This window comes from Brienomyrus brachyistius, chromosome 10 (genome assembly GCF_023856365.1).
Source record: "Brienomyrus brachyistius isolate T26 chromosome 10, BBRACH_0.4, whole genome shotgun sequence".
NCBI lineage: Eukaryota > Metazoa > Chordata > Actinopteri > Osteoglossiformes > Mormyridae > Brienomyrus > Brienomyrus brachyistius.
Genome location: NC_064542.1, coordinates 28,887,013 through 28,904,917, shown reverse-complemented (window position 1 = coordinate 28,904,917; position 17,905 = coordinate 28,887,013). Strand labels below are relative to the sequence as shown.

Here is a 17,905-nt window from a genome sequence, read left to right as displayed (position 1 = left end):
AAAAAAGACCTGCTTTCTCATTTAAAGCTATTTTAAGCTGTGAAAAAAGGTCCTGTGCAAGCTGTCTATGGAAACGCTGTATCGCCAAGTTCACTGAAGCGAGCCGTTATACAAGGGTTATGCGACCGGATCCTGCTGCTTACCAGCTGGACCCTCTTGACTGTTGAGTGCCAAATAGACCTGTCATGGTCAGTGTATTAACGTTCCAGGAGAGACAGCCTGGCTGCTGGGATGGCCAGACAGTGGAGAGTGTCTCTGAACAGCGAACCAGACAGGCTAGGTCACTAACTGGGACATTATGTCAGAATCAGTGCCTCATAATTATTTAGTATCTCTGTACCGTCCCCCAGCCCTCTGCGACATGCACCCCATGAGGGCACTCTTCCTCATCCCACGGAACCCAGCCCCAAAGCTCAAGTCCAGGAAGTGGTAAGATGCCACCGCCTCAAAGCATTGTGGGGGCCGTGTGCTCGATGATGAGCAGTGGGGTTGCTCGCCATATCCCAGCCACGATACAAACCTACATGGGACAGGGTAGGAAAAGGCAGAATAATCTAATAGATGAGTAAGAAGCAGGGATGTTCGGCTATTTACTCCTGGAGGAAAAGGGACTCACACTCGCATGTATTTACAAATTACACCACAATCCAATACCAGCTTTTGGTTCCTCTCAGGTTGTGTGGTTATTTACGGGCAGCGGGTTTGTTGGGGTAATTTCAGGATTTCCCAACCAGGACCTTCACTGAAGGTCACGGGTGTGGCCCGCTGCATCAGACTGAGTTGCGTGCTGCGCATGATGTACAGGGTCACCGTTTCATGCCTTTCCAGGTCCAAGAAGTTCCAAACGTTCATGGACAGCTGCTTGATGAAGAACCACCTGCAGAGGCCGTCCACTGAGACGCTGCTGCGGCACCCTTTTGTCAAGGATCTGCCCCAGGAGCGGCAGGTGCGCATCATGCTGAAGGACCACCTGGACCGGACCCGGAAGAAAAAGGGGGACAAAGGTAGGCCCCACCCCCTGTGCTAATGCTAAAATGTACTGGGCTCTAACAAACAGTCACTGATTATTCAGCTAAACAAGAACAGGCAAGTAGTATAAACTGAGGCCCCCCTGTTTCCTGTTGTGCGGTTTGAGTATGGGGGGGCTGTGCTTTGTCTAGCCATCCCCCCCCACCCCCCACGGAAACCACAGCTCTGTGGCTGTGAACGAAGGTGTTTTCCAGTCCGCCACTCATTACCACGTGTGGAGTCGACTTCTCTTTTTCTAAAAATATACACAGCAGGGGCACAAGTGGGCTGTTGCAGGGCTTATTTTGCTGCCCCCCCCCCAAACCACTCCTGAGGTCACACTATCCCCCTACAGAGGAGACTGAGTACGAGTACAGCGGCAGCGAGGAGGAAGAGGAGGACGTGAGCGAAGACGCTGGAGAGCCGAGGTATATCTGCAGACAGAGTGATCGGAGGAAGCGTCTGCACGTCTACACACCTACACACTCATATAGACACACTCACGAAAACACACCTACATCCTCACGAATACACACCTACACACTCATATATACACACTCACGAAAACACACCTACATCCTCACATCTACACACCTACACACTCACGAAAACACACCTACATCCTCACAATTACACACCTACACACTCATATATACACACTCACGAAAACACACCTACACACTCATATATACACACTCACGAAAACACACCTACACACTCACGAGAAAACACCTACACACTCATATAGACACACTAACGAAAACACACCTACATCCTCACAATTACACACCTACACACTCATATATACACACTCACGAAAACACACCTACACACTCATATATACACACTCACGAAAACACACCTACATCCTCACAATTACACACCTACACACTCATATATACACACTCACGAAAACACACCTACATCCTCACGAATACACACCTACACACTCGTATATACACACTCACGAAAACACACCTACATCCTCACGAATACACACCTACACACTCATATATACACACTCGTGAAAACACGCCTACATCCTCACGAATACACACCTACACACTCGTATATACACACTTGCGAAAACACACCTACATCCTCACAATTACACAACTACGCACTCATATATACACACTCACGAAAACACACCTACATCCTCACAAATACACACCTACGCACTCATATATACACACTCACGAAAACACACCTACATCCTCACGAATACACACCTACGCACTCATATATACACACTCACGAAAACACACCTACATCCTCACGAATACACACCTACACACTCATATATACACACTCGTGAAAACACGCCTACAATCTCACGAATACACACCTACACACTCGTATATACATACTTGCGAAAACACACCTACATCCTCACAATTGCACACCTACACACTCATATATACACACTCACGAAAACACACCTACATCCTCACGAATACACACCTACACACTCATATAGGCACACTCACGAAAACACACCTACATCCTCACAATTACACACCTACACACTCTTATATACACACTCACAAAAACACACCTACATCCTCACGAATACACACCTACACACTCGTATATACACACTTGCGAAAACACACCTACATCCTCACAATTACACACCTACACACTCACGAAAACACACCTACATCTTCACGAATACACACCTACACACTCATATATACACACTCATGAAAACACACCTACATCCTCACGAAAACAAGCCTACACACTCATATATACACACTCACGAAAACGCACCTACATCCTCACGAAAACAAGCCTACACACTCATATAGACACACTCACGAAAACACACCTACATCCTCAGGAATACACACCTACACACTCATATATACACACTCACGAAAACACACCTACATCCTCACGAATACACACCTACACACTCGTGTGTGTGTATATATACACTCACGAAAACACACCTACATCCTCACAATTACACACCTACACACTCGTATATACACACTCACGTAAACACACCTACATCCTCACGAATACACACCTACACACTCGTATATACACACTCACGAAAACACACCTACATCCTCACGAATACACACCTACACACTCGTATATACACACTCACGAAAACACACCTACATCCTCACGAATACACACCTACACACTCATATATACACACTCGTGAGAACACACCTACATCCTCACAATTACACACCTACACACTCGTGTGTGTATATATACACTCACGAAAACACACCTACATCCTCACAATTACACACCTACACACTCGTATATACACACTCACGTAAACACAGCTACATCCTCACGAATACACACCTACACACTCGTATATACACACTCACGAAAACACACCTACATCCTCACGAATACACAACTACGCACTCGTATATACACACTCGCGAAAACACACCTACATCCTCACGAATACACACCTACACACTCATATATACACACTCGTGAAAACACGCCTACATCCTCACGAATACAAACCTACACACTCATGTATACACACTCACGAAAACACACCTACGTTCTCACAATTACACACCTACACACTCATATAGACACACTCACGAATACACACCTACACACTCATATATACACACTCACGAAAACGCACCTACATACTATACATACATACATACAGACTCATATATACACATTCATGAAAACACACCTCCATCCTCACGAATGCACACCTGCAGACTCATATATACACACTCACGCCTACACACTCAAATGTGCACGCACAGTCACAAAAACATACCTAAACATTTCTACCCCACAGTGTCATGACAGGTAGTCGCCTCAAGGGGGCATGGCAGTGCTGGCTGTACCCCAACATGTACTCACTCAGCCTGCATACATGTGTGTCACTGCAGCTCCATTGTCAACATGCCCGGTGAGTCCACACTGCGGCGGGAGTTCCTGCGGCTGCAGCAGGAGACACGCAGCTGTGTGGAGACGCAGCGGCAACAGAGACTGCAACAGCAGCAGCTCCTCGACCAGGAGAGATACAAGCGGCAGCTTTTGACCGAGAGGCAGAAGCGCATCGAACGACAGAAGGAGGAGCGGCAGAAGCTGGAGGACGTAAGGGGCTATGCTACCAAAGCTACAAATCACAGTGCCACTGTAGCACATCCCCAGTGCTGACATGGTCCTGCTGTAATCGTTCTCTACGCCTTTATATAACCCTACTGTAATCTGTCCCCAAAGCTAACGTAGCCCTACAATAATCTTTCATGAATACTACTGTAACCCTGCCCTAATCTTTAATGAATGCTAATATAACCTTACTCAAATCTTCCTTGAGTGCTAATTTAACCCTGCTCTAATCTTGCTAACATAACTCTATTATAATCCATCACCAAAGCTAACATAATCCTACTCTAATCTATCCCCAATGCTAACATAACCGAATGCTAATCTTCAATGAATGGTAACATAACCCTTTTCTAATCTGTTCCCATTGCTAACATAACCGAACGCTAATCTTCAATGAATGGTAACATAACCCTTTTCTAATCTGTTCCCATTGCTAACACAACCCTACTCAAATCATGTCTAAGCATTTTACCATTATACTACCATAATTTAATCTTAACTCGGGGCTAAATCCTAGGCTCCCCATGACCTTCCTTGTACAGCAGTACAATGCTAATGCTAATCTCACCCGCCGACCTCAGCATCAGCGCAGGCAGCAGCTGGAGGCTGGCTTCCAGTGGCCAGAGCTGCAGGAGATGCTGTGGCAGGATGAGGTGGAGCCTGACGGCAGGCGTACCTCGGACGACGGGAGTAACGTATCAGAGGCACACAGGAGGAGTGAGAAGAAGCAGGTAGAGCATCTCAGGGTGAATTAGCCAAGCCCCACATATCCTCTGGGATGCTGTTTTATTCGGCAAACTCCAAAGCGCATTCTGTTCTGATTGGCTCAGGCGAGTCACATGTCATGCGTGTTAGGCTAGGGCTAGGTAGGGGTTAGCGTTGTCATAGCATAAGGGTTACGCCCATAGAAATTAATGGCAAAGTCTCCACAAAGTTATGAATGCTAACACTGAGCCTGTGTGTGTATGTTTGTGGGTTGTGTATATTTTACATTGTGGGGACCACCTTTCCGGGCAATTTTATAAAATCTGTTACTGCAATCAAACAAAAATGCCAAAGGAATTGTATTTTGTTTGGTTACTTCTGGTTGAGGTTAGGGCTGGGTAGGGATTGAGGTTGTCGTTGCTGGGGTTAGGGGTTTTCCCCCATAAAAGAGAATGGAGATTACCACAAGTCTCACACCTTTTAAAATCGCTCTTTGGGACCCAAAATGCCCTGAAAGATTTCAGGAAAAGCCCCTAACTTCCCTTCTCAGTGCTCCGTTCCTGCATTTAGTGTGACGTGACCTGACATGATGTATTTATAAGGCTGGGGGCGAGATCGTGTGACCTCCGAGCCGCTGAGTCCATTTTTACTCTGCCGTTAAAGGGAGCGGGCCGGCAGAAGGTGGACGAAGGCGGCAGGCCTGCGGCCCCCCTCAAGGAGCTGGTAAGATCCCCCACGGCCTCATCACCTTTCCAGTGCTCCTGTGGGTTCTGGCACTGCATTTGGGGGGGGGGGGATATGCAGGACAAGGGTGGTGGGTATTCAGATTTATTTGGTAGGTGTTGGAGGGGGACTGACGGGTCTGGCTGTAATGTCAGCTGGGAGTCTGTTGGGGAAGCTACTGAATTGACCCCCCCCCCGCAAACACTGTAAATCCACACTGTAAATCAGCTTGAGTGATTAGTATTCTTAGCTGAGCATCAGAATGTATGCACTGATGGGACCTGTGTAAGTCGCTTTGGCTAAAGGAGTTTGCCAAATGCCGTAAATGTAAATTTGGGGGAGAAGCTGAAGGGGGTCCACACCATAAATCAGTGAGAGACGCCCCCCCCCCCAAATAGGTGCGCTTCAAAGGCGTCTGCTTGCCGCTTCGCTATGCCGGTTGCACCCCCGCACTGCCTCGCACCTTCGTGTGTTTGTTATTCGCGCAGGGGACAGCAGCCCCCCCACAGAGCAGAAAATTCCACCGTACGCTGCCCAAGGACCAGACACAGCTGCTGTCGCTGCAGCACGACCACAGGCGGCAGGAGCCCCAGAAGGTCGCTGCCGGGCCCGCCCCCTCACGGTCTGGCCCCGCCCCCTCACGGTCTGGCCCCGCCCCCTCACGGCCCATCGCTGCCCGCCACCGAGCGGTAAAGCTTTCCGCTACGCCCTCGTGTTTTGTGTCTCTGGTTCGCTTGCATCTATCTGCTTGTAGCGCTGCTGCTCCCCTGCTGGCTGCAAACGCAGTAGCGATTGTGAGACATGCTCCAGACATGTTACACATTCAGAGCCTGGTTACATCCAGGAGTAGCAGGTGGACTCATTTAGTCTCAGTAAGGAGGAACCATGATGGAACCAGCTGAAGAACTGGAGTCTGGCCCCCCCATCCCCCCCGAGGGAGAGGGGCTGAAGGGTCTTTTCTGTCCTGATCAGGTGGAGGAGTGCCCCCTGGTGGGCGAAGGGCCCCGCCTCAACCTGAACCGCATGGCCGCTGGTCTGCCCCCCCACATCCAGCCTCGCCTGGGTTCCGGCAGCAACTCAAGCCCCTGCACCCCCGCCCTGCAGAGGGCCGTCCCCCACCAGGTAAGGGGGGGGGGGCTCCCCCTGAGCTTCCAAAGGCCGACCTTGGCTCCACCAGTCACACTTCTGGGACGATCCGTGAGAGGTCTCGTGGGTTCTCATGCACTCCAAGCCTGTAGGGGGCGCTCACCTCCACGTCATCCAGGAGTTGCCTAATTTATGGGTGTCCTTCATCCTCGAGGGAAGCTGTGACTTTCGGTTGTGCCCATGGTCTGCCACTGTTTGACAAGGTCGTGTGACTTTTCACCGCCTCCCCCCCTGTGTCATATGGCTGCCCACAGCTCCATATGAGTACACCTTCAGATTCCCTCCATGAGCATCACTGTTCTGCCCTCCAGGTGCATTGTGGGATTCAGTTCTGTTTCTGGGCCAGTTAACGTGCTTGACATGTGTTTCCAGAACGCCAACCTGCGTTCCAGCAGGGACGCCCAGCACAGCAGCTCCTTGTCGGACATGGCCACCACACCCCTGTCCCCCACCCTTGATGATGTATTCTGGGACTTCCCCAACTCTGAAGAGCACCCCCCCAAGGTGGGTTTTTTTTTTTTTTTACTGGTGAGGGGATTTCAAGGATGCATACATTTTTCTGTGAGTGAACCTTGTGAGACAGCTTCTGTTCAGTGAAATTCCCACATCCTACATTTATACACTAAAATTCCACCATCAGCTCATTCTGCATCTCTGCACCTCGACCAAACCACTTATCGGGTGGAGGTGGCCATAGAAAGGCTGTTCATGTGTCCTTCTGTTTCTGGTTTGTGTGTGGGTTTGGTTTGGGTCCTACACATCTTCGTGTCTCTGTTATGTGGTTTGCTTTTCTAAAGTTTTGGGCCGTTTTTTGGGGGAATCCAACACACAAAAATTAGGCGTGAACAAACAGACACACCTGCTCAGGGTAGTGATATGCTCCAAACCCCCCCCCCCCCCACACACACACACACACACACACACACACACACACATCCCACAGTGTGACTGACAGGCTGTGTTTTTAATAACATCCCTCATGAGTGCAACTTCCTACATCATGCTGATAAACAGCTGCGATCCTCAACCAAACCATCTGTCGCCTTCGCCCGGGAGAAGCTCGAGACTCTTCCAGAAAAGGAGCGTGTTGCCGCTTCTCCTCTTAATGGCCGGCGAGATTTTTTATTTTTTTGTTTCCAGTTGCAAAGCACTCGGACGAAATCAGAAACTCCCAGCTGAGGTGGCATTTCAGAGCTTTCAGAGGTCATTCAGGAAGTTCCTCTTCGTCTGGGTGGTGCACTTGCTCTCCCCACACTCGTGCCCGTATGACTGCGGGGGCGTGAGCTACAAGCTCAGCACTGTGGGCGGGGGGGGGGCTGTGGTTTTCACTGTGCACACCCCAGCACGGTGACCTTTAAGTCCCCTTTCAATCTCTTTACACCTATGGCTCCCACGATGTGTTTTTTTTGCGAGGGTGGGGCCCACTGACAGAAACTTGACAGTTCGGCAACCGTCATTCTCATAGGTTTTGTTTTTTGTTTTTGTTACTGTTGAGTGTTTTTGATTGAATTAAAATATAGCATGATGGGGCTCCGTGGACCAATCGAGCAAGAAAAAATATGCAAAATAAGCAGCTTAACTCTTTGTTTGCGTGTCATGTGGGGTTTGCACCAAAGTTAAAAGAATCTGCACATGTGAGACAAACGCTGTGAGCCCCCGCTGGCCTGGAAATGTCTGTGATGGGGGCTCTCCTTCTTCCCGAAGGTGCCGGAACGTACAACATCCAAGATCTATTGTAAGGAACTGTTGAGTCATCAGAGGACAGGTTCCAGGTATGGCCCTCATCCTGTGCGCTACATGCAGATGTTCTGGAAGGATTTATCATTATTTATCATTATTCCTATAACCTGGGCTGAGTCCATCACTCAGGCTTCCCTGGCCCGGCTCGTATGTCCAAAATGTCCCTCACCAGTGTTCTGTCCCTTGCTCTCATTGTGCTCCATTCCTGCTTATCTCCAGTGGGTTTCCAGCATCTCCAGGTGGCAGGGGGAGGTCCCCTCACAGCGGCTCCACCGGCAGCACCCAGTTTGGTGTGTAACCCCCCCCCCCCCCCCCACCCAATCTTCTCAAACCTCAGCTGTTGTCCAGTGGATGACAGTAGATGTTGAGAGTTGCAGTGTACCTTTTAAATATGTTCTCAGATATGACTCTCCAGCTTTTGTGGTGTACATGCTGTGCTTCTCGTTTGTGAATTTTGTTTATAAAGAACAATCTGTGGAACAAACTATCCCATCGTCCCAAGGGCACGAGTAGTCGTGCGGGTGTGTGCTCCCACTCACCCGCAAGGTGAACAGAGCAGAATAAGGGCAGTTATTTCTTTACGCCGCGTGCCTTGCTGCACAAGGGGGTCGTTTCTTCAAGCAAACCTCTGTCAGGAATTTGACTGTCGTTCTTCCCACAGAATTCTCCAAGATGTTGGAAAGTCCACGTCTGCATTCGCGACAGCAGCAGTTTCGGGCATCCCAGGACAGCTCCCCTGGGGGCATGACGCCAGTAGGTGCTCCGTTTGGCATACTGCTCTTACCTCCCGAACCGGGACACCAGCCAGCACACTGTCATTCCTCAGCTTCTGCGTTGTTCCTTAGCAGAGATTATAGTCCTCATGTCTGTCTTAATTACAGCCTAATGACAGATGAATAGTTGGAGTCCTTGGGGGCTGAATGTAATGAGGGATTAACACAATGTGTGCTTTAGCAGCTGTGTTATCTCAGAAGGAGTCAGGGGCATTTTTGTTCAAATGTCTGAAAGTGCGTGAGACTCCCTCACCAGCAGGGGGCAGTGTGTGCATTCCTTAGACTAGCTTCCACTTATAGAATATTTTAAGTTACAGTAAAGCAGAACAACACTTCCTGTTGTTATGTCTATGGTCACGGCCCCGTAGGCGTGTCCGCGGATTCACGACACGCAGCCAATCAGAGAGAGGTAGCTCTCTGAAGGCCCGCTAATCACCCTTCAGGATAGCGACCTCGTTTTATTTCCACTTCCGCTACAATACAAACCTTTGTTTTCACATAAAAGTCTCCTTGGTCACATGCTGTTTTGAGAACTTGGGTGAGTCACCCTCCCCCAGGTCCTCTGGGACAGCATCACAACATCCTGGAAGACTGACAGTGGGCTCAGTGCTCTTACCACAGGCTTTCTGAACATTGCAGATGATGGTGTGTACGGGGCTGATCTAGTTACAGAAACAATCAGAATCACATTAGATCCACGGAGGTCCTTAGCGAAGGCTAAAGTCAGACTGTCTCTCTGCACGCCCCCGGGTGGCGTACAGGAAGTGATCTCATCACCGTCACCATCAGTGGAGCATTAGTAGGAGCTGAGTTTGTCTGAGTGAGCATCTCCGGTTCTATGGGGGGGGTCGTAATCCCCTCTAACCTCCGCCTCCCTCCTCCAGGGCTCAACGCCGTTGAAGGTTGCTGTGTATTCCTCATCCAGTGATGAGATGGCGAGCAGCGACGAGGATGAGAGGACCCGGTGTGTTCGGCTGCCCGCCCCACTGCCCGCACACTTTCCCCTCCTCATGACATCCTGTTTACTGTCCGTTGCTCTGATGTGGCACTTTGGAGTTGGTCATGGGGGGGGAGGGGGGGGGGGTTTCCTTTCTCTTTCCTAGAAAGCAAGTGCCTTTGTTATATTTGGGGAAAAAAAAAATTCAGGATGCCAGCACTGACCCCCACCCTGTGACCGTGCCCCCCTCCCCCTAGGCCTAGCCTGAATAACGGGATACGGAGGTTCTATGGATTCAGCCCTGACGGCGTGGTCCTGCGGCCTCATGGCAACCTGAACCAGCAGCAGGTGAGGGTCCCCCCCCCCCACAGAACCCGGACAGGCTTGCCATTTGAATCAGAGCTATCGGATGGCGAAAAAACTGCACTTCAGAGGCTAACTTTGCTTTGAAGATCTTTATTATGGTGACTAAACGTTAGATTAGTTGTTGAGAGTGTTGATTTTTATCGAATTTCTATCCGATAAATACTGTAGCCAGGTGATTGTAGGTCTGCAGCCCATGAAAAGAACTAAGAACCAAGTTGAAGGGGACTTTGCATGAGAGACTAAGCCTGGGGGGGCAGTCTTACCCAGACCCGCTGTGTATAACGGTTTTTGCTCCCTCATTACATTACTAATTAGACGACTGTTTAGCTGAAGAGTCCTCACACCTGGGTTTGGACAGCCAACCTAAAGGTGATCCTTAAAACCTGCATACGCACCGGCCCATTGCGGATAAGGTTGGCCAGCCCTGGATGAAACTCTCTGGTTAAAACCTCTCTCGTTGTCAGGGTCTCAAAAATTAGATCGACGTACATGTCCTGGTATACCTTAGAAGTGACCCAATACTGTAATACAGACTGTAACTCACTCCCTGTTAGTGAAATGAGTCCATGTTCATACTGATAATTACAGCAGTTAGCCTTAGTGAGGTCAGTTAGTAATAACAAATGATAGCTTAACAGTGACATAACATCCATGCAAGCAAGCGTCACTTCCTGTAAGCATTCATCACTTCCTGTAAGCATTCATCACTTCCTGTAAGCATTCATCACTTCCTGTAAGCATTCATCACTTCCTGTAAGCATTCATCACTTCCTGTAAGCAAACATCACTTCCTATAAGCATGCTTAATTTCCTGATCACTACTGTAGCCTAGGGGATGCAGAGTGATGGGGCTCTACCTCAGGGTGTTCAGTGTCCTGGCTCCTCCCTACTGAACACTCGTGGCTCTTTCACCCCCATCCAGGCCCCCCCCCTGCAGCGGCCTCCAGTACAAGAGTGCAACCAGAACTACCTTCTGCCTGACCTTCTGCAGAAAAGCCGCTGCTTCAGCAGCTCAGCCCTCCCCCAGGATGGCCCCAAGTCCCCCCTGAATCCAACATCCCCACACCTCAATGTGAGCATCACCACACTGCACAAACACACAAAATCCTGGATTGCAGAAATGGTGAATTTCAGTGAGCGTCGCAGAGACATAAACGTGTGTGATTTGTTCCTCCACTAGAGGGCACTTGTATCATAGCTGATCTCTACTGAACACAACTACAGACTCGTTCAAAAATAAATTCACCTTATAACCACATATCTTGGGATGCAAAGGGCCCTTGAATCTATCCCAGGAATCATGGGGTACTAGACTGGGGGACTCTCCAGATAGGATGGCTGTTTTATAGACACCAGCATGTGTGTGGGTTGAAACCCACATAAGACAGGACGAACATGCTGACACTCCACAAAACAGCCTGACCCTGGAGGTGGGAGGCCTCAGGAGCAGGGTCCTTCCGGTGAACACCCCCCCTTTCTGGAGCTGTAATGCAGTGTCCAAATCAACCCCACCAGGGGCAATTCTAGGATTTCTTTTTTTTTTAAGGCGAGTGCATAAGATGGGCCATAATTCATTCAGGGGAGCCTTCTTTAGCATTAGCCAATGATATGATTCCAATTGGTGAGTGACAGAGGAGGGGGCACTCTGGGGGCCAATCGCCTTCTAGCTGGGGCCAGTGCCCCTGACGGACACGCTGCTGTCACCTTTGCGAGGGGCCCTGTTGTCCTTTCTCATCCTGGGTCTCTGCTACCATTGCAGTCCCCCACTGGCGGACAGCTGGGGAAGAGCTCCTTCTCATCTTCCTCCTCCTCCTTCATGCCTTTCATCGACCCCCGGCTCATGCAGATCTCCCCCCCGCAGAGTCCGGTGGGCAGCAGCCCCAGTGAGTACCCAGCATGTCTCGCTGACAGCCTGTAGGGGGGGGTTATCAGTGTCAACCAGTTCGCGGTGGGTTGGGGGAGAGGGGGGGCGCTATTAAGCTGTCTGCCCCGGTGCCGCCGCAGCCAGCGGAAAGCCAGAGCCGCTGCGCAGGGAAAACCGGCGGAAGGGCTCCGTGGTCAATGTGAACCCCACCAACATCCGGCCGCAGAGCGACACGCCGGAGATACGCAAGTACAAGAAGAAGTTCCACACCGAGATCCTGTGCGCGGGGCTCTGGGGTGAGTTAGCAGGCCACACCCCGCCCCGGCCCATCCTGCCGCTCGGACTGCCCCTGACACATGTGCCCCCCCCCCATGCACAGGCGTGAACCTGCTAGTGGGCACAGAGAGCGGCCTGTGGCTACTAGACCGCAGTGGCCAGGGGAAGGTCTACTCACTGATTAGCCGTCGTCGCTTCCAGCAGATGGAGGTGTTAGAGGGCCTCAACGTGCTCATTACCATCTCAGGTGGGTGCAGTACTGGGGGGGGGGTCTCTCAGCCCTGACTGCTCTGGGGTAATGTGGGGGGATAAGGTCACCTCTAACTGGGGTAATCTCACTCCTATTTCCTATTACCCTAACCTTGGGGGCTAATGTCCCTGCTAAGTGCCTCAGGCACAAGTGCAGAAATCTCATGCCTAAATCGTAAGAGCAGCCAGGGGCTAATCTCGTAACCTCCCACCCCACCCCCCCCCCCCCTCCTGACTTTGACCCCTCAGGTAAAAAGAACAAGCTCAGGCTCTACTACCTGTCCTGGCTAAGGAACAAGATCCTGCGGAACGACCCTGAAGTGGAGAAGCGACAGGGCTGGACATCCGTGGGCGAGCTGGAGGGTTGTGTGCACTACAAAGTGGGTGAGTGGCACCCAGCATGCTTGCAGCGATGCACTCCCTGCAGGGGTCAGCAGGTGGCGCCACTGCGGAGGAGCTGGTGCCTCGTGTAAAGTAGAGTCCAGCTTATTTATTCAGAGAAGTATCTGGCTCGATGAATGGGCCGATGCATCAGTGTCCGCTTTCAAAGCTACTTTTAAAGCAAACATTATACAGGTCTTTTGTGGACTGCATGCAATGGACAGTGACAGGAAGAGTTACCCAGTTTAGTAGGTGGATAAAGGGGGGGAGCACAGAGGGAGGTGGTCAACAAAAAGGCCGAATGAAAGATCTGGGTCAACCAGATAAAAGGCAAATAAAAGAAATGAGAGGAGCTGTGTTGTGGTTCCGGGCATCATGACCAGTGTCCGGCTCCAGGGGGCAGCATTGAGCATCAACAGGGAGTAACATCAGTGATCGGAGCACCACCTGGCGAAATGGTTCACTTGTCACTTTTTCGCATTTTTTCAGTGCGGTATGAAAAAATCAAGTTCCTGGTCATCGCCCTGAAGAACGCAGTGGAGGTGTACGCCTGGGCCCCGAAGCCCTACCACAAGTTCATGGCCTTCAAGGTGAGAAGGTTTGCCGTTCATCCATCCATCTATCTATCCATCTAGCTGGGGTGGTGTGTAGCAGACTGATGTAACTGCTGGGCCCCCGAGTAAGGCCTTTACCCCCCACCTTCCCCCGGGCAAACCCTACTTTCTCAAGGCTACATCTGCTCTAGAAATGAATATAATAAAAGTATCTGTCAGCAAACAATAGGGAGGACTAGAGTGTCCTAAAAAGGTGTGTGGGTGGGGCGCCCTCTTTCAGCCGCCACCGGCCCCTCCCTCGCTTCCTGGGGGCCCACTCCTGAATATCTGGGATGCCATCACAAGAAGAAGGCCCCTTTGTGGCAGTAAGAGGGTCACCTTGCAGGCAGCACTCTCGTTCAAGGCCTCCGGTGGGGCCTGCTCCACTTCCCCCACAGCTCTCCGCCACCACGAGTTACGCTCTTAGCCACTAGCAGCACATTAGCAGCCGGGAGCTCGCTAACTAATCACCTGGACTGGAAACCCCTAAGCCTACGTGCATCTCAGAGAAGCCAGGAATGTCCACACCAGCTGCTCTGGGTGCATCTTTAGTGGGCAGCAGTAAGAAGTAATACCACTGAAATGATGGTGAATTCAGTTAAATGTCAACACTGTTGCCGATTGGCTGTATTTGCTGTGACTTAATGAAAGTGTTGCATTGCATTCTGGGAAATCTGAAGAATTTCTTATCCCTATATTTTTGCGTGTTTCTGTCAATCATTCTTTCTTTATCTCTCTCTCTTCCTTTATCTCTCTCTCTCTCTCCCTCTCTGCCTGCCTGGCTCTCTCTCTCTCCCACTCTCTCTTTACCTGCCTCTCACCTTCTCTCTCCCTCCCTCTCTTCGCCAGTCCTTCACCTCGCTGCCACAAAAGCCACTGTCAGTGAACCTGACCGTGGAGGAAGGTCAGAGGCTGAAGGTCATCTACGGCTCGCTGTCCGGCTTCCATGCCATAGACGTGGACTCGGGGACACCCTACGACCTGTACCTGCCCACGCATGTGAGAGCCCCCCCCCCCACTCCCCAGCGCCTGAATGTCACTTTAGAACTGAACATCAATGAAGGATAAACAGAGACCAGCTACTGTGCGGAGAATAGCCCCTGGAGTCTGCTCATATAAGGGGGTCCCCTGAAATAAGGGAGTCTCCTGATTATCGTATGTGTGTGTGTGTGTGTGTGTGTGTGTGTGTGTGTGTGTGTGTGTGTGTGTGTGTGTGTGTGTGTGTGTGTGTCAGCTCCTCTTCCCCCGCTAGTGTGAGATGTCAGTGTTCTGTATGTCGAGCTGAATCTAGCTGCATTAATGAGTCCTGCCCACGCGCTAGAGGTACAAGCCTGCATAGGGAGAAGCAGAGCGCACACACGGGGCATACAGAGCAGACACACGCCCACAGGGGCACTCCTGCAGTCCGGCCGACACGCGCACACACCCACACATACACCACCACATGTACCCGGACCGCTACGTATCCCAGCTCTCCCAGTGCACTGTCCCAGAAAGCCCCCATTGGCTGTCGGGCCCCAGCCCCACTGCTGTGTGCCACTTTCCGAATGTGGCTAAAAATACGGCGCTGTGTGAGGAGGCTCCGCTGACCCGCCGCCGCCGCCGCTGCCGCTCCTTTCCTTTTTTTCCATCTCCTCCATATAAATGCGCTTGGCGGAGCGCAGTCCGTTTATTGCGTCGCCCGCTCGCTCGCTCGCTCAGTGCGCTGCGCTCTTCTCCCCACTCTCTCCCTGCTCGCCCGCCCACTCACCCACCCGCCCGCTCGCTATCTCGCTCACTCTCCCGCCCTGGAGTCCCCACTCGCCCGCTACCTGCCGCCCTGCCCCCTGATGGCGGTCCCGCGGCAGCGGATCAAGATCGCGCTCCGGCTCTGGGTGCCCGTGCTCATGCTGCGGATCGTGGCAGCCAGACAGGAGGAACGGGCAAGTACGCGCACGCACACGGACACTCGGACACGCGGACACGCGTGTGCACGCCAGGCTCCTGCTCGGGGCAGCCGGCAGCCAGCAGGAAGGTGCACTTCAGCTCCGTGTCAACGCCCTGGATATAGGAACAGGCTCGTCATCTCGTGTGCCCGGTTTTCGGACCATCGCCAGCTTGGACACTTTCACTGGGGGGGCGCTCTACCCACAACCCCCACACTGGGGGGGGTTCACTGGGGGGCTCGCGAGAAACCAGCCGGACCCCACTTGCTCGCGGACACTTTTAATGAGACTGCAAGCCAAACAGACCCGGCTAATAAAGCCAAAACGAGCAGCAGTAATTAATAGAGATTTTAACAGATAATTAATGCCATTAAACGGGGCTCATCTTGCTCATCGTGGGGTGCTGGCGGTGGGCCTGGGGGGCGCGTCTGCTCCTCCGCTTCAGCCCAGGGCCAGAAACATGTTCCCAGTTGTTTGCGGGGGTGTAACATTTGATTAAATTTTTGAGGTTTTTCATGATGCTTTAGAGGTTCATTCTGGTTGGCTGCCGTGTGAATCTGTACTTCTGTAGTGTTTTGTGTTCTGAGTCTTTGTTTTATAGTGTGTTACTGTGTGTGCGTGTTACTCTCCCATGTGGCATGTCTGATGCTCAGTGTGTGTTTGCGCACATATGTTTGTGTTACTTTCTTTTGTGTCTGAAGTCGTGTGTGTGTGTGTGTGTGTGTGTGTGTGTTAAAGCTTTTCTGCTTGTCTTCCAGATCCAGGGTCTCATTCGGCCTCATGCCATCATCATCCTGCCCAACACCAGTGGCACAGAGGTTCTGGTGTGCTACGAGGACGAGGGGGTCTACATCGACACCTATGGGCGCATCACCAAGGAAACGGTCCTCCAGTGGGGGGAGATGCCCACCTCCGTCGGTGCGTACCCGCAAGAGCCGCCTCCGCCTCTGCTCCTCTAACTCCGTTATCTCCTCCACCATCCGTCTTGCATTCCTTCACTCATCCTCCCTCTCAGCAGCGTTTCCGCGGGCCTGTACCACATGCGATCCGATCCGCGTACAGATCAGGCGAATGGACTAGAAACGCAAGTAGATTGTGGGATCTGATAGCCCAGTGATATATTCCTACACCCGAACGATTTGGGCCGGGGTTCTAACAATACCACAACACAGGTTCTTTTTGGTCCTGTGACTGGGTCACTAGCCAGGTGGTGCATTATCCACAGGAACGGAGTAAATAGATGCTTTTTAGCAAAGTGAAAATAAACAGTTATGTGAGCCTGGAGGCAAAGAGGAGTGTACCACAAGCGTCCTTCATCACGGCGGCCCAGATCTGGTCTAGATGATGCTTCAGAGGTCCAGCAAGAAAAGTCCTTAAGCTCATGATCACACGCCTTCTGTTCCCATGCAGCATACCTGCAGTCCAACCAGGTGATGGGCTGGGGCGATAAGGCCATTGAGCTGCGCTCGGCCAGTACCGGCCACCTCGAGGGAGTCTTCATGCACAAGAAGGCCCAGAAGCTGAAGTTTCTGTGTGAGAGGAACGACAAGGTGAGGACACGCCCTCTCCCCCACATCGCCCCCACATCGCCGCACCCATGATTGACACCAGTGACTGCATGTCACATTCTGTATAAATGTCAGCCACGTTGTAGAAGATCTTCATAATTTACCAGACCTTGCTAGGGATTCACGAAGCTTCCCATGAGAAGCGTGTCGTGTGTTAAGGTAAGCATGGTGTTCAGGTGTGTAGCGTGTTAAGGTGAGTACAGTGTTGAGGCGAGTCATGTGCTGAAGTGAGTACAGCAGTCAGGTGTGTAGTGTGTCAAGGTGAGTACAGTGTTGAGGTGGTTAGTGCGTTGAGCAGTAAAGTTAATATGAGTAGTATTTTAAGGTGAGTACAGTGTTACCTAGTGTAAAATGAGTACAATGTTGTATGTGATTTGTTAAAATGTGTATGGTGTTAAGGTATGTAGTGTGTTAAAGTGGGCGCAGTGTTATGGTCAACAGAGTATTAAGGTGATGAGTATGATGTTAAGGTGAGAATCAAAGGTGAAAAATTACTTTGACTCCGTTGGGAGGACAGTGACAACCTTA

At 51.1% G+C, this 17,905-nt stretch overlaps 1 protein-coding gene and 1 long non-coding RNA gene across 3 annotated transcripts in view; one reads left to right on the top strand and one right to left on the bottom strand.

The window, feature by feature from the left end:
* The window catches only part of si:zfos-2326c3.2 (mitogen-activated protein kinase kinase kinase kinase 4), a 36,281-nt gene that overhangs the window by 15,501 nt on the left and 2,875 nt on the right, over window positions 1–17,905 (top strand). Inside the window, exons 9-31 of one of the 2 annotated variants that reach the window (XM_049028769.1) lie at window positions 351–429; window positions 829–1,004; window positions 1,364–1,436; window positions 3,909–4,116; window positions 4,713–4,862; window positions 5,500–5,559; window positions 6,048–6,248; window positions 6,532–6,681; window positions 7,078–7,209; window positions 8,410–8,477; window positions 8,665–8,735; window positions 9,107–9,198; window positions 10,103–10,182; window positions 10,413–10,503; window positions 11,444–11,593; window positions 12,281–12,404; window positions 12,526–12,681; window positions 12,765–12,908; window positions 13,160–13,294; window positions 13,781–13,881; window positions 14,734–14,883; window positions 16,568–16,727; window positions 17,220–17,359. In XM_049028769.1, coding sequence (XP_048884726.1) covers window positions 351–429; window positions 829–1,004; window positions 1,364–1,436; window positions 3,909–4,116; window positions 4,713–4,862; window positions 5,500–5,559; window positions 6,048–6,248; window positions 6,532–6,681; window positions 7,078–7,209; window positions 8,410–8,477; window positions 8,665–8,735; window positions 9,107–9,198; window positions 10,103–10,182; window positions 10,413–10,503; window positions 11,444–11,593; window positions 12,281–12,404; window positions 12,526–12,681; window positions 12,765–12,908; window positions 13,160–13,294; window positions 13,781–13,881; window positions 14,734–14,883; window positions 16,568–16,727; window positions 17,220–17,359 — 2,891 coding nt within the window. The remainder of the gene's footprint in view (window positions 1–350; window positions 430–828; window positions 1,005–1,363; window positions 1,437–3,908; window positions 4,117–4,712; window positions 4,863–5,499; window positions 5,560–6,047; window positions 6,249–6,531; window positions 6,682–7,077; window positions 7,210–8,409; window positions 8,478–8,664; window positions 8,736–9,106; window positions 9,199–10,102; window positions 10,183–10,412; window positions 10,504–11,443; window positions 11,594–12,280; window positions 12,405–12,525; window positions 12,682–12,764; window positions 12,909–13,159; window positions 13,295–13,780; window positions 13,882–14,733; window positions 14,884–16,567; window positions 16,728–17,219; window positions 17,360–17,905) is intronic. The other variant, XM_049028770.1, reaches the window with a different exon arrangement.
* LOC125750635 (uncharacterized) lies at window positions 1,471–3,504 on the bottom strand. Its single transcript, XR_007400389.1, has 5 exons — window positions 3,437–3,504; window positions 2,567–2,726; window positions 1,777–2,334; window positions 1,625–1,718; window positions 1,471–1,522 (listed from the first exon to the last, which is right to left on the bottom strand). It is a non-coding gene; the product is annotated as an uncharacterized LOC125750635 (long non-coding RNA).